General features: G+C 43.3%; 2 protein-coding genes across 2 annotated transcripts; both read left to right on the plus strand.

Moving 5' to 3' along the window:
- The first annotated feature begins 8725 nt into the window (after positions 1 to 8725).
- On the plus strand, positions 8726 to 9322 carry LOC123094413 (uncharacterized). The gene is made up of 2 exons (XM_044516423.1): positions 8726 to 8858; positions 8973 to 9322. Exons 1-2 carry the CDS (start codon positions 8810 to 8812, stop codon positions 9182 to 9184), a joined length of 261 nt encoding a protein of 86 aa, XP_044372358.1. The 5' UTR covers positions 8726 to 8809; the 3' UTR covers positions 9185 to 9322.
- Positions 9323 to 14677: 5355 nt separating this feature from the next.
- On the plus strand, positions 14678 to 15300 carry LOC123094414 (uncharacterized). Its single transcript, XM_044516424.1, has 2 exons — positions 14678 to 14926; positions 15045 to 15300. Exons 1-2 carry the CDS (start codon positions 14773 to 14775, stop codon positions 15233 to 15235), a joined length of 345 nt encoding a protein of 114 aa, XP_044372359.1. The 5' UTR covers positions 14678 to 14772; the 3' UTR covers positions 15236 to 15300.
- The last annotated feature ends 684 nt before the right edge of the window (positions 15301 to 15984 follow it).

The raw sequence follows: 15984 nt of genomic DNA on the forward strand, positions 1-15984 counted from the left end.
TATGCCTTATTAAAGTGGTGCATCGGGTAACATTTGCTCCAGCTCCGCCCCTGCATGCATGTATTCTAGTCGGCCATTGACGATTGTGAGCTGCGGGATATGGGATATATCGGCAATTGTTTTACTTTGCAGAGAGGCCGTATAAGAGAGCGACTGGATAAAGGACTAATAAATGAAGGTTGGGCGACTTTGTATCCGCAGCAGCTTTGCAGAATCTAAATTACAATCACTCTGACCATCGCCCAATATGTGTCGATACAGATTACTATACTCACTTGGGCAAAGAGAACGGCCACACCAAACGGTTTGAGGCACGATGGCTAAGGGAAAGAGAGTTTCCTGATGTGGTGCAAGAAGCCTAGAAATCTGTAAGTTCTAACCCAAGCCTGACAAATATCCAGGACAAGCTGAATAGGATGTATGATTCCTTCCATGACTGGGATCAAAGAGTTCTAAAGAAGCCTAAAAAGAGACTTCGTAAAGCCCAGAAAGAGCTTGAACAAATTATGGCAGGCCCAATAAATGATGATAGTGAAGAGAAAAGAAAAGAGTTGTCTGAGTTGATTAATTTTCTGTTGGAACTAGAAGAAATACATTATATGCAACGTCCAGAGCAGGGTGGCTAAAGCATGGGAATCGAAATACAGGTTTCTTCCAAGCTTATGCTAGTGCAAGACGCAAAAGGAATCTGATTAAAAAACTAAAAAGTGCGGATGGTAATACCCTGGAAGGTATGGATGCTCTGAAGCCTCATATTCGGAATTATTTTAATAACGTGTTCACTTCTGAAGTTCATCATGTAGACCCCTCTATTCTAAATAAAGTGCAAACGAATGTTACAGATCAGATGAATGATATGTTTATGGCACCGTATACATCGGAGGATGTCTGTAAAGCAGTTTTAAGTATTGGTGATCTCAAAGCACCTGGCCCTGATGGTCTACATGCTATATTTTTTAAAAAATATTGGCACATTCTAGGAGAAGATATCTCTCGAGAGGTACTGTTTGCTCTTAATAGGAGGCAGATCCCTACAGAATGGAATGACACCTCCATAGTTCTGATTCCTAAAGTTGACTCACCTGAGTTAATCATACAATATAGACCTATCAGTTTGTGTAATGTGCTCTATAAAATAATCTCAAAGATGCTTACTGCTAGACTGAAGGTAATTTTACCCGATATCATTTCTCCAACTCAGAGTGCTTTTGTCCCTAGGAGAGTCATCACAGATAACGTTCTTATTGCTTATGAGTGTGTTCATAAAATTAAAAACAAAAGGGCAAGGCAAGCAGGTCTGTGTGCAGTTAAATTGGACATGCACAAGGCTTATGACTGTGTGGAGTGGACTTTCCTGAGAAGCATGATGGATAAATTGGGATTCCATAGGCTGTGGATAGATATGGTCATGGCATGTGTTTCTTCTGTAAACTACAAGGTACGGTTGAATTCAGGAAACCGACATGTTCACCCCTGCTAGGGGGATTCGGCAAGGGGACCCCCTCTCTCTGTATTTGTTCCTTCTATGTGCATAAGGCTTGTCTAGTATGTTGCAGTGCAAAGAAGAAGTTGGTGGCATATATGGGATTTGTTATGTGCAGAAATGCACCATCGGTATCACACCTTTTATTTGCTGATGACTCACTAATTCTCATGAGAGCGGATGTGTTAAATGCAACTTACTTACAGCAAGTGCTAGACACCTATTGTGCAAGTTCAGGACAATTGGTGAGCCTGGCAAAATCAAGTATATATTTTAGCCCCAATACCAATGTCGTAACAAAAACAGAAATTAGCCAGATACTTCACATAGACACATAAGCTTTATCAGATAAGTATCTTGGGCTTCCGGCCATTGTTGGGGCAGACAAAAGCGATTGTTTCAGGCATTTTGTTGAAAGAATTAAAGCGAGAATTCGTGGATGGATGGAGAAACAACTCTCTACTGGTGGCAAAGAAATATTATTGAAAGCGGTGGCACAAGCCATTCCAGTCTTTGCAATGTCAGTTTTTTGTATACCAAAGGGAATTTGCAAGGAAATCACATATATCATAGCCCAATTTTGGTGGGGGGATGATGAAGAACATAGAAAATGCACTAGATGGCGTGGTGGAAACTTTGCATTCCCAAGAATGAAGGAGGGATGGGATTCCGAGATCTATATTCATTTAATCTAGCAATGCTTGCGAAGCAATGTTGGAGACTTGTCACAGAGCCGGAGTCCTTACTGGCAAGAGTGCTAAAAGCAAAATATTATCCCGATGGTAGTATTTTAGATGCTACACCAAAAAATGGTTCTTCCTTCACATGACAAAGCATCTTGAAAGGGTTGGAGACCTTCAAGAAAGGATACATTTGGAGAATCAGTACAGGAGAACAAGTGAACATTTGGGAGGACCCCTGGATTCCCTCCAGTGCGGACATGAAGGTAGTCACGCCTAGAAACCAAACAATTTTATCAAGAGTAAGTGACTTGATTGACCCTACAACGGGAACATGGGATGAGGAGCTTGTGAGAGATATATTCTTTCCTGTGGACGTTCGAAGGATTTTGCAGATTCCCATGTGTTTGAAGATTTCATAGCATGGCAGCCTAATTGGACAGGGATTTTCTCGGTCTGAATGGCTTACCACTTGCAGTGGGTACAAACTTACAGAGCAAATGCAAATAGGTCGGGGAACCTGAGTGGATCGGCGCCTCTGGCAGTATGGAGTACGCTGTGGAAACTAAAAATTCCACGTAAAGTTCAAATTTTTTGATGGAGAGTTTTACGTGGAATCATCCTACTAAAGGCTATTCTGACCAATAGGCATATTGGCTCCAATGGTGCATGCCCGATCTGCCATCTGGGTGCGGAGGATATCCAACATTTACTATTCCAATGCATGCATGCAATGAACCTTTGGAGGAGACTGGGTATGTGGGACAGTATTGAGCATGCGTTACCAGTAGACCGTTCTAGGTCGATCGTTTTTTAGCATATGTTGTCTTTGCATGAACATCAATTATCCCTACATCCAAACGTCAACTTCAATCAAGCTTTGGCAGCAGGGGCATGGTACCTATGGTGGATCAGAAGACAAATCACTCACAATGAATCAGTGCCACCTTACTGGAGATGGCCGCTTTCAGTCCTGTCTATCATACATAATTTCGAAGCAGTGCATATGGGAGCCTCAAACGCAATTGATTCCAAGTGGACAAAGCCTGACCCAGGGTTTATTAAACTAAATGCTGATGCATCATTTTTTGCAGATGAAGGGATGGGGGCACAGCAGCTGTCCTTAGGGATGGAAGGGGAAATTTCATTGCCGTCCAATGCAACTTCCTCTCGATGGTAGCAGATGTTGTTACATCTGAAGCAACGGCGATGAGGGACGGATTGTTACTTGCTAATTCACTTGGACTTACTCGCATAGAGGCAGAATCTGATTCACTTCAAGTCATCAACTGTTGTAAGGGTCATACAAGATGGTGGGACGAAGCGGCAGCGCTTTTTGCTGAATGTGTGGATTTAAGTTCTTCCATTGGAAAGGTCGTCTTTAAACAGTGCTTACGGTCCTGTAATCGTGCAGCTCATGTGCTAGCGAATAATAGTTTTTGTAATAAGCTTTCTTCTTCCTGGTTGGACGAGCCTCCTGACTTGTTGGTCAGAGAGCTTGTAGACGATGTAAACATTATTCCTAATCAATAAAGCTAGTCATGATGGCCTTTCCTCAAAAAAAAAAAGACGTGCCTTACATCTCGAAGTAAGTTGCACGAGAGTTATTTCTCGACTATTGCAAGAGATCCTTCGGTCTCGTCTCTGGCGTTCCACTAAACGGGTCGGGCCAACAATATAGATCCTGTAGCAGTTTTAGGAAGGTTATGTGGACAGTTTGAATAGTTCTAGAACCTTGTGTGTGTTTTTAACTTTCATTTTTATGTGTTTTAACAGATTTTCATTTATTGGTTTTTTCCTTTGTCTTTTTTTCAATACGTGTCTAGTTTTTCAAACAGATGTCGTACATTCATGTACATGTGGAAGATTTTTTTTATACACATTAAACATTTGCAAATACATGATTAACATATTTAAAATAAATGTTTTTAATATTTGTTCTAATACGTGTTAAATATTTTCCAAATACTCATTGATACATTTTTATGAAAGATATGAAGCATTTTTGTAAACTACTCGAACATTTTTTTAAATATACAGAAAATATTTTCGAAATGCATGAGTATTTTTTTTAATGTCTCGTACACTTTATGAATAGTATGGAAAACTTTTTTAATTGCATCGTATAAGCTTTTTTCAATATCATGTGCTTTTTTGACAAGCTTGATCATTTTTAATATCACAAACATTTATTTTGCAAGCTATCAACATATTCTGAAAACTAATCTAACAACCTTTTACGTTGTGTTAACATTTTTCAATTTCATGATTTTTCCATTAATTTTTTGTAATGGAATATATGTATTTAGAATGTTTCTGAAACAGTGAAAAGAAAAACAAAAAACAAACGAATGAAGTAACAAAGAAAAAAGAACTAACCTGCAGGAAGCTACTTGGGCCGGCCAAATAGCAACAACAAGGAGGGCACCCTTGCAAGACTTCCTTCGGTCTCTCAAGAAGCAAGACATTTGTGGAAAAAAAATTAAATTCACATATTTCTTCTAAATTGTGTTCTTTTGTAAAATTTGTGAACTGTTCTCAAATTTGTGAATTATTTTCAGTTTATTGTATTTTATTAAATTCTGAAATTTCAAATTTGTTCTTTTCCTATTCTTGAGCTTTTTCTCAATTTTATGACTTCTTTTCAAATCTATGAATTATGTGCAAACTTTTTCGAATTTATGAACATGATTCTAAATCAACTGAAAAACCATCATTGATCAACCATGATCCGTCAAACGAACGAGCGAGGGGGGGGGAAGCTGAAAGAGATAGTAGCTCGCGTTTTGGTGATCCTGCCCACACGACGGAGGCCATAGAGCGCCAGCTCGCTAGCCAATGCCTTAAATAGTAAAAGTAATTATTTTTTCAGAGGTTGATAATTTATTAATTGAGGACGAGTCAACCCTTCTCTTCTCACTCGGAGATCGATCATCTCAAGCCATCCATTGAGGATGAAAATTTTAATAATAAATATGTTTTAAACAAACTTATTTAGTCGTCTTTTTCAAACATGGTTCATTCATATGGTAGAATTATAATGTGTTTATATTAACTGGATCTTAGTGGAGGCTTCCCGGATGAAATACTTACTTTCTTTTACCCATATTGCTCATAAGCGGCAGCTCTCTTTCCCCGTGTGACTTGGATGCATAACAAAGTTCATTTAGGTGAAGGCGCTGGGCTATGTCCCGGGCCGATTTTGAAAATTTATAAAATATAGCTTAGCAAAATTTCCCACGCCCCGGGCCATGGCCCTTGTAGCCGGCGGATCCTATTTACCTCGTACTGTGGCGAATAGGCAGCGAAGGAATATCCTATTTGCCGCTTGCGTCAAACTGCCGGCGCTTCGCACAGGCTAGCGAGCGAGCAGCGACGCAACGGGCCGGCCCGTTTAACCGTTCCTGAACTCCCGGTTTTGGGAACCTTCTAGAGGTTCCCAGCTGGGTTTTTTCCGGTTTTGGGAACCTTCTAGAAGGTTTCCGAACCGGTTTTTTTATTTTCCTTTCTTTTTCTATTTCTGTTTATTTTTATTTTTATTTTCTTTTTTGTTTTTCAAGTTTATGTTTTCTCTCTCAAAAAAATGTTCACGCTTTTACAAAAATGTTCAAAATTTAAAAAATGTTCATGTTTTCAAATTTTGTTCATAAATTCAAAAAATGTTCGGAATTTTCAAAAAATATTTTGTGTTAACAAAATTGTTCAGAATGTTTTTGCTCAAAATTTTGATAAATTTTAAAAAAATGTTCGTGATTTCAAAAAATGTTTCCGTTTCAAAAAAATTTGCAACTTTCCAAAAATGTTCTTTTAAAAGCACGAACATTCTTTTAAAAAATTTGTTCTCAAGATTCAAAAATTGTTCATGCTTTCAAAAATTGTTCGAGCTTCCAAATTTGTTCTCCATTTCAAAATTTGTTCTCAACATTCAAAAATTGTTCGTGCTTTAAAAAATTGTCCGTGCTTCTAAATCTGTTCTCCATTTTAAAATTTGTTCTCAACATTCAAAAATTGTTTGCGCTTAAAAAATTGTTCTCGATTTCAAAATTTGTTCTCAACATTCAAAAATTATTCGTGCTTCCAAATTTGTTCTCCATTTCAAAATTTGTTCTCAAGATTCAAAAATTGTTCGTGCTTTCAAAAATAGTTCGTGCTTCCAAATTTGTTTTCCATTTCAAAATTTGTTTTCAACATTCAAAAATTGTTCATGCTTTAAAAAATTGTCCGCGCTTCTAAATCTGTTCTCCATTTCAAAAAAAATTCTCAACATTCAAAAAAATTTCGCGCTTAAAAAATTGTTCTCCATCTCAAAATTTGTTCTCAACATTCAAAAATTGTTCGTGCTTTCAAAAATTGTTCGTGCTTCCAAATTTGTTCTCCATTTCAAAATTTGTTCTCAAGATTCACAAATTGTTCATGCTTTCAAAAATTGTTCGAGCTTCCAAATTTGTTCTCCATTTCAAAATTTGTTCTCAACATGCAAAAATTATTCGTGCTTCCAAATTTGTTCTCTGTTTCAAAATTTGTTCTTAAGATTTAGAAAATGTTTGTGCTTTAAAGAAATGTCACAAATTCAAAAGTTGTTTGTGTTTCCAAATTTTGTTTTGAAATTTGAAAAATTGTTCCTGTTCAGTTTTTTGGGTAGTTTAAAAAATGTTTCCGTTCCAAAAAAATATGTTCGCGTCTCCAAAATTCGTTTGTGTGGTGAAAAAATGTTTGAGTTTTCTCAAAATTTGTAAAATAAAACTAATAGTGTTCCCGTTTGATAAAATATTCACCTTTTGTTTTTGCTATTTTGGGAAATCGTAAAGTATGTTTTTCAAATGTGCATGCTTTAAATTTCCTTCACAAATTCATTTTTTTCACATTTTGTAAAAAAGGTTCCTGTTTTTCAAAATTTCTACACATCTTCAAAAATCAATCCCATTTTACAAGTTTGGTTAAAAATACACAACTTTTCAAACTCGTGCGTGCTTGGAAAAAACGTTCGTCTTTTAAAAAATGTTTATTTAGTATTTTCAAGAAATGACAAAAAAGCAAAAAAAAACCCAATCAGGCGATTTTATCTAGTGTTAAAGTATTTGCGTTGCCTGTGTACCACGAAGAGCAGTAAGGCACAGTGGCTAGGTACTTGGCTTTGCAGCAGAGCGATCGCGAGTTCGAATCATGCGTGATGCTCTTTCTTTTTCTTACTACACAGCGAGCAGCTCTTGCGTGGGCCGGCCCAGTTGGAGCACTGCTCTATGCGAAGCTCCGACTTCTTGCCGCATAATGCGGCGTATAGGAGGTCCCGGCAACGAACACACAACTTACCCTAGTGCTGGTTGGTACATGGGCCGGCGCATCTTACAATTTTTTTTGCCTTCGTGAGCTTCTCACCGGTTTTGGGAAGGTTTTAGAACCTTCCTTGAATCGTTTTTTTTCTTTTTCTATGCTTTTGTTTTATTTTTTTAGTATCTTCATTTTCTTTATATTATTTTCTATTATTTCTTATCGTTTCACGAACATTTTTTGTCAATTTTTTAAATTTGCGATTTTTTTGAAATTTCAAGAAACTGCATTGAATTCATGAACATATTTTGAATTGTGAACATTTTCCAGTTTAAATTTTGTTTTTCTAAATCCTGGACATTTTTTATGCCGCGAACATTTTTTTAGACCACAAACATTTTTTGAATTCATGAACTTGTGAAGTTGTGATTTTTAAAATAAAAAATATAAAAATCATGATGAATTCGTGAATTTTTTGAATGCACAAACTTTTTCCAAAATCGTGATCATTTTTTCAAACTCCAGAGCTTTTCTGTATTCGTGTACATTTTTCTTAACGCATGAACATTTTTCTAAATTGCGAACATTTTCTAAACGTCTGAACATATTTAAATTTTGTGGCAGTATTTTAACATAAGAAACAGGCCCTCGAAAAAAAAAACATAAGAAACAGGTCGAAGTAAAAAAGCTTGGCCGAAAACTCGATGAGACAAAAATTACTAGTGCGCATAATACGGCAGTGTGCTGGCCCATTTTAGGTCCCAGCGCAGTGCGATTGGTGACTTTTTCCAGCGCAGTGCAGTGCGCGATTGGTGACTTTCCAGCGCATGGGCGCGGAACAGGAGCCTTTGTGCGTCGTCCGCCTCGCTGACGGCTCGACTGAGAGGAGCTGAACCTGAACCTTTTCCATTTGTATTTCTATTTAAATCAGATAGAAAAAGCATTTGCGAGGATGCTTCCGTTCCCTGGCTGCTCTAATTAGTGTCCACATGGCACTTCGGAAAATGATCAGTGGTGCCAATCCCTAGCGATTTGTTGCCACCTTTCAACTGAGATGAAATCGCGCCGCACACGCAAGAAGACGCCGCGATCTCTTCATCAAATCTAGTGAAACTGTTAGCCGCTTCTTATCCAAAAGGGAGAAAAAAATGCAGAGCTTGCACTGTTCGGGTCAGAGAGCGCGGCGGATCCGTATCAGTTTAGTCTAAGACGTACGCTGATTGACAAAAGCGCTAGCAAACTCGATCAATGCATCTCCATGCTCAAAGTCAACGAAATCGCCACGCCAGAGATTTCATTTCCCTATATAAACTGCCTAGGCTTCCATGGCTCTGCCAACTCAAAGCACACACAAAGGCAACGCTACACCAAGATCATTATGGTTTCGGCCATGAAGCTGTCGGTCACCATCGTCCTCCTCCTCTCAGGCACGTCCACTCGTAATTTCGTATACTCGCATCCCTAATTCGTAAGGCTCAAGCTGAGAGATGGGTTCCTTTTTGACATTTTTGTGTGCGTGTGCTGGCCGGATGAACCTGCAGGGCTCGTGGTGTTCGGGGAGACCGCGGACGCCAAGGCGAAGGCGCCGTGCGCCGTGGTGTGCTTCCAGGGAGGCCACATCACCTGCGACAACTACCCCGGCCAGGAGCTCGACGGGTGCGACTGCGAGTGCGCGCCGGCCGACGGCAAGGGCTGCGTGCTCCACCTCGACGACGGCGTGACCCACACCAACTGCCGCACGCCCAATATGTAGCTGAATTGTTGGTTCGAGTTTGAGTTCAATAATGCTCTGCAAGCTTGTTGTCGAATAACGAAAGTGTTCGCGTGTGTGTAGTTTGGCAGTGTAATTCAACTTACATGCTTCGAATAAAATTAAGTAAATTGCACAAAACCACCACTTTGAAGGCTAAGTTTGCGAAGAACATATAATACATTTTTTTCGCAGAAAACACCACGTCTACGGTAATCTTTTTGCAAATAACACTGATCGGCGGCTTTAGCTCGGTTGACCGCGTTTATAACAGATGGGGCCTGCCAGTTAGGTTGACATGGCACCACTTAACATCTCACATATAACAACAACAATTCATATCGTTATCATCATGTGTGACCTTGTGGGATCCGCCTGTCATTGAAAGAAAGAAAAACTGGTTCCTCCACTGTACCGCACCAAATAAAGTCAACCACCCCGTCCTGCCGCCGCCCACTGTACCGCCCCGCCGCCGTTGTCCACTGTATCACCGCCGCCCGTCCCGCCGTCGTCCGCGGCGAAGTGCCCGCAGCCGCACATGCCGCCGTCCTTCCCACGCTCCTGCGCCGCCCCCTTCCTCATCCTCTCCTCCCTCTCCAGCGTGCAGCTGGACTCCGCGGTCTCCGTTCCCGGCGGCGCCGGCGCCGGCGCCATCGACCTCCGTGTGTTCTTCAGAGTGCCCTACCTGCTCCGCCTCGCCACGGACGCAGGGGACTCCATGGCCGTGCGCCTCGGCTGGCAGCCACACCTTCTGCCGGTTCTCGACCCAGAGGCGGCGGTGCCGGACGCCGAGCACTATGCGCCGCTGCACGCGGCTGCTGTGCGGGGCAACTGGGAGAGGTGAGCAGGCTGGAGGGGCGGCCTTCCACCACACACCGAGGATGCCGTGAGCATGCTCCAGGACGACTAGATCGCCGGAGGTCGCGGCAGGGGCTCCCTGTTCTTGCGAGATCCGTGTCAAATTGGAGTGGAGGACCATGAATATGAGGTGCGGAAGGGGACGACAGCTCGATTCTTGCCGTATTGGGAGGAGTGTTGGTTAACCGCGGCGAAATTGGTGGAGCTCAGGGGCCATCGACGGCGGCGGCGCTCTGTTGGTTCGGGGAGAGAGAGAGATTAGGGAGGAGAGAAGAATGGGATGAAATGCTGACAAATGGGCCCCATGTCCAGGAAAACGGTTCAACTAACGGCGTTAAAAATTTGTTCCACATCAGTCTGATTGGCGGGTCCCATCTGTCATAAACATGCTCAGCCGAGGCAAATCCGTCGATCAGTGTTATTTGCAAAAAGATTACCGTAGACGTGGTGTTTTCTGCGAAAAAAAGTATTGTAGTGTTTCTCGCAAACCTAGCATTCAAAGTGGTAGTTTTATGCAATTTACTCAATAAAATTTTCGAGCATAATGTGTTAAGGCCCATAAAGAAAAATAAATAAGGAAATGTTAACGCCCACACGTGTGGGCGTTTGCATCTCGCCCACACGCGTGAATCCGCGTCCGTTTGTGAGCCACAAATCTTGGCATGTTTCTAGTGTCACGTAGGACTGGTTTGGTGTGTGGGCATTCACCCGGTCGCTCACATGGCCGTTTCACCATGCGGGAGGGATTGGTGTGTGGGCGTTCAGCAGTTCGCCCACATGCCACTTTCCACGCGCGCACAAGCGCTAGTGTGTGGGCATTTGCCATCTCGCTCACACGCCCGTCTCCTCTCCCACACCCAAGCTGCTAGTTGCCATGTGTTTTGCAGTGTACATGGCAACTGCCCTAGTGTGCTTTATAAGCAGGTGGCAACTCTCTTTTTACCCGAGTTGCCATGTGTTTTGCAGGGGTACACGGCAACTGCCTAGTGTGCACGTAAGCAGATGGCAACTCTCTTTTACCGAGTTGCCATGTGTTTTTGCATGGTAAATGGAAACTGCCCTAGCGTGCACGTAAGCAGATGGCAACTCTTCTTTTTTACATGGCATCTGTCCTAATATGCTTGTGAGCACATGGCAACTCTCTCAACTGCCTAGTGTTAGTATGTGGCAACTCCTAGAGTTTTGAAATCATGGCAACTACAGTAGACCAGACCATACATGGCAGCTGCAGTTGAGCAACCATGGCAACTGCAGTTGTCCGACATGGCAACCGTAGTTCAGCGACATGGCAACTGCAGTTAAACGAACATGGACGAGGGTCTGGACCATGAAAACTGCGGACGCGCGGTGACTGTCACACGTGGCGTGTGAGACCACAAGATACGAGGCCTGACATACAGGACGTGTGGGCGTTATCTATTTCTCCCACACGCACGCGTGTGAGAAGGATCGGGAGGGAAAAAATGTGTGGGCATTACTTGTTTTGCCCACACGTAGGTGTGTGGACTGTTCTTCTTATATGCCACACAAAAATGTGTGGGCAGACTCCCTAACGCCCACATGTGTCACACTTGTCAGCGTCCAACAAATAATGTACAAACAATAAAAAAAACAAAAAAGAGAAGAAAATGAAAAAGTTAATTGTTTGTTGTGTGCAATAAAAAGGCACTCAGCAAAGAGTAAGGAGAAAATTAAAAGAACAAAATAATGTTTGCCGAGTGCTAAAAGAAAAAGAACTTTGTAAAGATTTCTTTGCCTGGTGCAAAGAAAAAAAAAACTCGGCAAAGAACTCTTTGCCGTGTTCCCGATAAAATTGCACTCGGCAAACATTTAGAAGTGGACAAAAATTTAGATTCTAGTGGTGCCGGTAGTACTCCCTACAGGTCCAATCTTGTGGAGCTTAAAGAGTGTGAGCAGAGAATTGACGAGACTTGTGTTGGTCTACAAACGTCCCAGTCTTCCTTAATTAACTTTGACAAAAAGCAGTAAGCGGCTAAACGCTGCTTTGCACATTCATGAAGTACAGTACAGTAATATACTATCTCCGTCCTGCTTTATTAGTCCCTTTTGTATTTAGAGTCATATTTTGATTAGGATTTTCACTAATAAATATAAGTTATACATAGCAAAAGTAATATCATCAGAAACTATATTCAACTATGAATCCAACGATATAATTTTTTATGACATGCATTAATATTTTGCTAGTTAAATCTATGATCGAAGATTGACACAAAATACAAAGGGAACAATAGACCAGGACGGAGGTAGTATATAGTAAGTTCGCGACAAGTGCACTTTTCATGAACACAGTCCGAACGGTCGCGGGAAGTTTGATGGTAGGAGTTGAAGATGGCCAAAAAAGTCTAATCTGGTGGAGTTTAACGAGCGTGAGCAGAAGATTGACCAGATTGCGTCGGCCTACACACGTCCAACTCTTTCTTAATTAACTTTGACGAAAAACAGTAAGCGGCTAAGCGCTGCTTCCACGGTCATGGAGTATCGCTACAAGCGCACTCTTCATGGTAATTTAGACTGGTCATAGTGAGGGTAACATACGTAGTATCATGCATTTGAGATTCGTAAACATGTTTATGTGGCAGACAATTAAAGAAGAAAAAGATAATTATATTAACATAGATAGATACCGTAACATAATAAATGTTATGTTACTATATGTTATGCATGACAATAATGAGATCATCTATAATATTAATATATGATACTATGCACTATAAATATAGTATCATACACTAGTATTATATGCATGATTATACCTGGCCATGGGAAGCCCGGCCCGGCCCGACGCTATCCCTGGGCCGGGCTCGGGCCTAGATTTTGAGCCCGAAGGTCGGGCCGGGCCTGGCCTGGGCCCGTCGTTTTTGCGCTTTCCTGAAGGTCGGGCCGGGCCGGCCCGAAGCCCGACGGGCTTTTAGGTGTTCGGGCAGGGCTCGGGCCCCAAAAAAACAAGCCCGTTGGTCGGGCCGGGCCGGGCCCGGGCTTGGGTTTTTTTGCGTCGGGCTTGGCTAAGCCCGGCCCGAGCCCGAAGCCCGGCCCGGCCCGAGGTATGGCCAGGTATATGCATGATACTAGTATATGATACTCTCCACTGTGACCAGCCTTATGGCCAGTCTTGTTAATTGGCACGTCTATATAAGAATGCAATGGGTATGTGTGGTCCACTAACTCTAGACCAGATCCAAGGCTGCTATCTTTTTTATGTAGTTGTTGCACTGAACCTAATTGCGAGACACGGGTTACTTTCTCTTTAGAAGGCCTAAGGGGCAGGAACAGCCCAACTGAACTTTTGATTAATCCATTTTTTATTTTCTATTTTCGTGAGAAAACTTATGATTTATTCAGTTTCAATCGTGGCAGTACAGCAAACACCAGAAATATTAAAAATTACATTTAAATCTGTATACCATCTAACTTTTGACAAAAAGCAGTAAGCGGCTAAGCGCTGCTTTTCACATTCATGACATACAGTACAGTAATATACTACCTCTATCATGCTTTATTAGTCCCTCTTGTATTTAGAGTCATATTTTGATGAGCACTAATAAATATAAGTTATACATAGCAAAAATAATATCATCATAAACTATATTCAAATACGAATGCAACGATATCATAAACTAAGCGTTGTGTATTCATGGGCTGGGCCTAGATACATTTATATAATTTGGCTGAAAACTGGGCGGGCCTTGGCCCATTCGGCCACAACGTAGCTTCGTTAGTGATTGGACCAACACACTAGAGCATCAACCATCGCCGTTGAAGAAAGTCGTAAAACGGAAGGATCAAGCCTGTAAACACCCGAACGAAGACCGGATCCAAAAAGATCCACGAAGGACAACACCGACCAAATCCCGCGAGATCATGTGGAGACATACCTCCACATGATCCCCGACGAAGTTAGAAGCACCATAGGGATGGGATCAAACTTGAGAGACATTACTCCTATTGGGGAACATCATCGTCGCCACACAACCCCAATCAAGACGCTAAACCTAACAAGACGAGAGCAGGGCCCCTCCCGCAGACTCGAGCCGAGGTCCTTCGCACCTCCATGGCCCAAAGACCATCGCAGATGTGGCGGACCGGCGACCGCGCTGACGGGAGGAGGAGGAAAGGCTGAGATATTTTCTTATGGAGGAGGAAAAAGGCTAGACAGCTGTTTCGTAAAGATCCAAGTTGAGCCTCCATACTTCAACTCGAAGCAGTGAATCTCCCATTCGTGATGGTCGATGGACCTGGATGAGCAGCTCTAGAAATAAAGAATGGAAAAAATGATGATTGTTTGACTGGACCATTTTGGATCCAGAGCACAATGTTGGATGCAAGATAAGTTTTCAAGCTCAAAGGAGGCCGAAAGCTTGCAGGTCACGTCCCACTGTGTGTGAGACTGAGACTTTTGAGCGGTACGTCAACCCGATCCATATCGAAATCGAAGAAACAGTGGTACGGGCTGGCCGCTGATCCATCCAGCAGGGCAAACCCCACAAACCAAGAGGCGCTCGACCAAGTCGGCAACCTCCTCTGACTTTTTGCCCTCGACCGGCCGGACAAAGCATGCTGCCTGAGATCGACGGGAAACGTGGCCATAGTTCTGAAATCCACGAAGCGGCCGTCGACGCAAGCACGTACGTATTGGAGCACATAGTATCGCCTGCCATGTGATCCCCAGTGAAACTACGCGGCACAAAGTCAGAGAGTGCGGCGAATCCAGCATGCAGTTTGGCTGTGCTGAACTGAAGCCTCCCTGTAGAAACGCCCCGGCACCGCGCTGCAACCACATACATATTCGCACGGCGCACAGACACGGAAGCGCAAGCATGGCCGCCACCATGAAGCTGTCACTCACCTTCGTCCTCCTCCTCTCCGGTAAGTCCATCCTTAATCCCGTATCCTTACGCTTCAACGACGCACAGTATCTGACGCTTCAACAACAGCACTCCCTCTGACGCTTTATCCTTGCTTGTGTTTGCTATGGATCGAGCAGCGCTGGTGGTGTTCGGGGACGCCGGGGCGACCTGCGACAACATCCGGTGCATCCAGGGAGGGTACATCACCTGCAAGAACTACCCCGGCCAGAAGCTCGACGGGTGCGCCTGCGTGTGCGCGCCCAAGGACGGCAAGGGCTGCGTGCTCCACCTCGACAGCGGCTCCACCAACAAATGCACCAAGTACTGAATCGTCATTTTCATCTCTGCTCTCGTGTTTGAGTTCGAGCTCAATAAAGCTGCATGTGTGCCGTACATGGAGTAAGTAACGAATGGAATGCTAGTTTGTGTCGTGGAATGAAATGGAATGCAATCCATTGATCAAGTTTTGTACTAGCAGGGCTAAGCACCGGCCAGGAAAAAATACATTAGAAAGAAAGAAAGAACTGAGAAAACACAGAGCTAGCTCAGTTTTTGGACCCCCTAATAGCTGGCGAACGTCGCTGCGACGGATAACATTTGCGAACATTTTCCTTGGCAGATTCTTCAGAGACGCATAACATCTTCTTCAGAGACAAATGACAGTTTCTGGGAAGAATAAAAATTTAAAATGAAAACGAGAAGAAACTGTCATCGTTTGATCTCGCGTCACAACTCACAACTAATATTGCTAGATATAGCAATAACCCAGATCCGGCGGCCCTACACCCTTCCCATCTCCCTCCCCACCTCGCCGCTACCGGAGGAACGGCCGGCGAAGCCGGCGCCAGCTCCCGGGATGGTGGCGGCGGGGCGACTTGGCTGGATCCAGCACTCCACCCCAATCTGACCGCTCCCTTTCGGTGGTGAGGGTCCGGATCTGAGGCGGCGGCTTTGCTGGTGCGGACGGCGCTCCTCAGACGGCGGGGAGTGCTTGTCGGTGAGGTAGGCCGGTTACCCTCGGCTGCGTGGGCAGCGAGGTCCCGGTGGGCGCAGGTCATGGCGCGGGGAGGCCCCGGG

This window comes from Triticum aestivum, chromosome 4B (assembly GCF_018294505.1).
Source record: "Triticum aestivum cultivar Chinese Spring chromosome 4B, IWGSC CS RefSeq v2.1, whole genome shotgun sequence".
NCBI classification, from domain to species: domain Eukaryota; kingdom Viridiplantae; phylum Streptophyta; class Magnoliopsida; order Poales; family Poaceae; genus Triticum; species Triticum aestivum.

Coding starts and splice junctions, on each gene's coding strand:
- LOC123094414 (XM_044516424.1), top strand. CDS start 14,773: ATGCAGTTTGGCTGTGCTGAACTGAAGCCTCCCTGTAGAAACGCCCCG. Junction 14,927..15,044: donor CTTCGTCCTCCTCCTCTCCG/GTAAGTCCATCC, acceptor TGGATCGAGCAG/CGCTGGTGGTGTTCGGGGAC.
- LOC123094413 (XM_044516423.1), top strand. CDS start 8,810: ATGGTTTCGGCCATGAAGCTGTCGGTCACCATCGTCCTCCTCCTCTCA. Junction 8,859..8,972: donor CATCGTCCTCCTCCTCTCAG/GCACGTCCACTC, acceptor ATGAACCTGCAG/GGCTCGTGGTGTTCGGGGAG.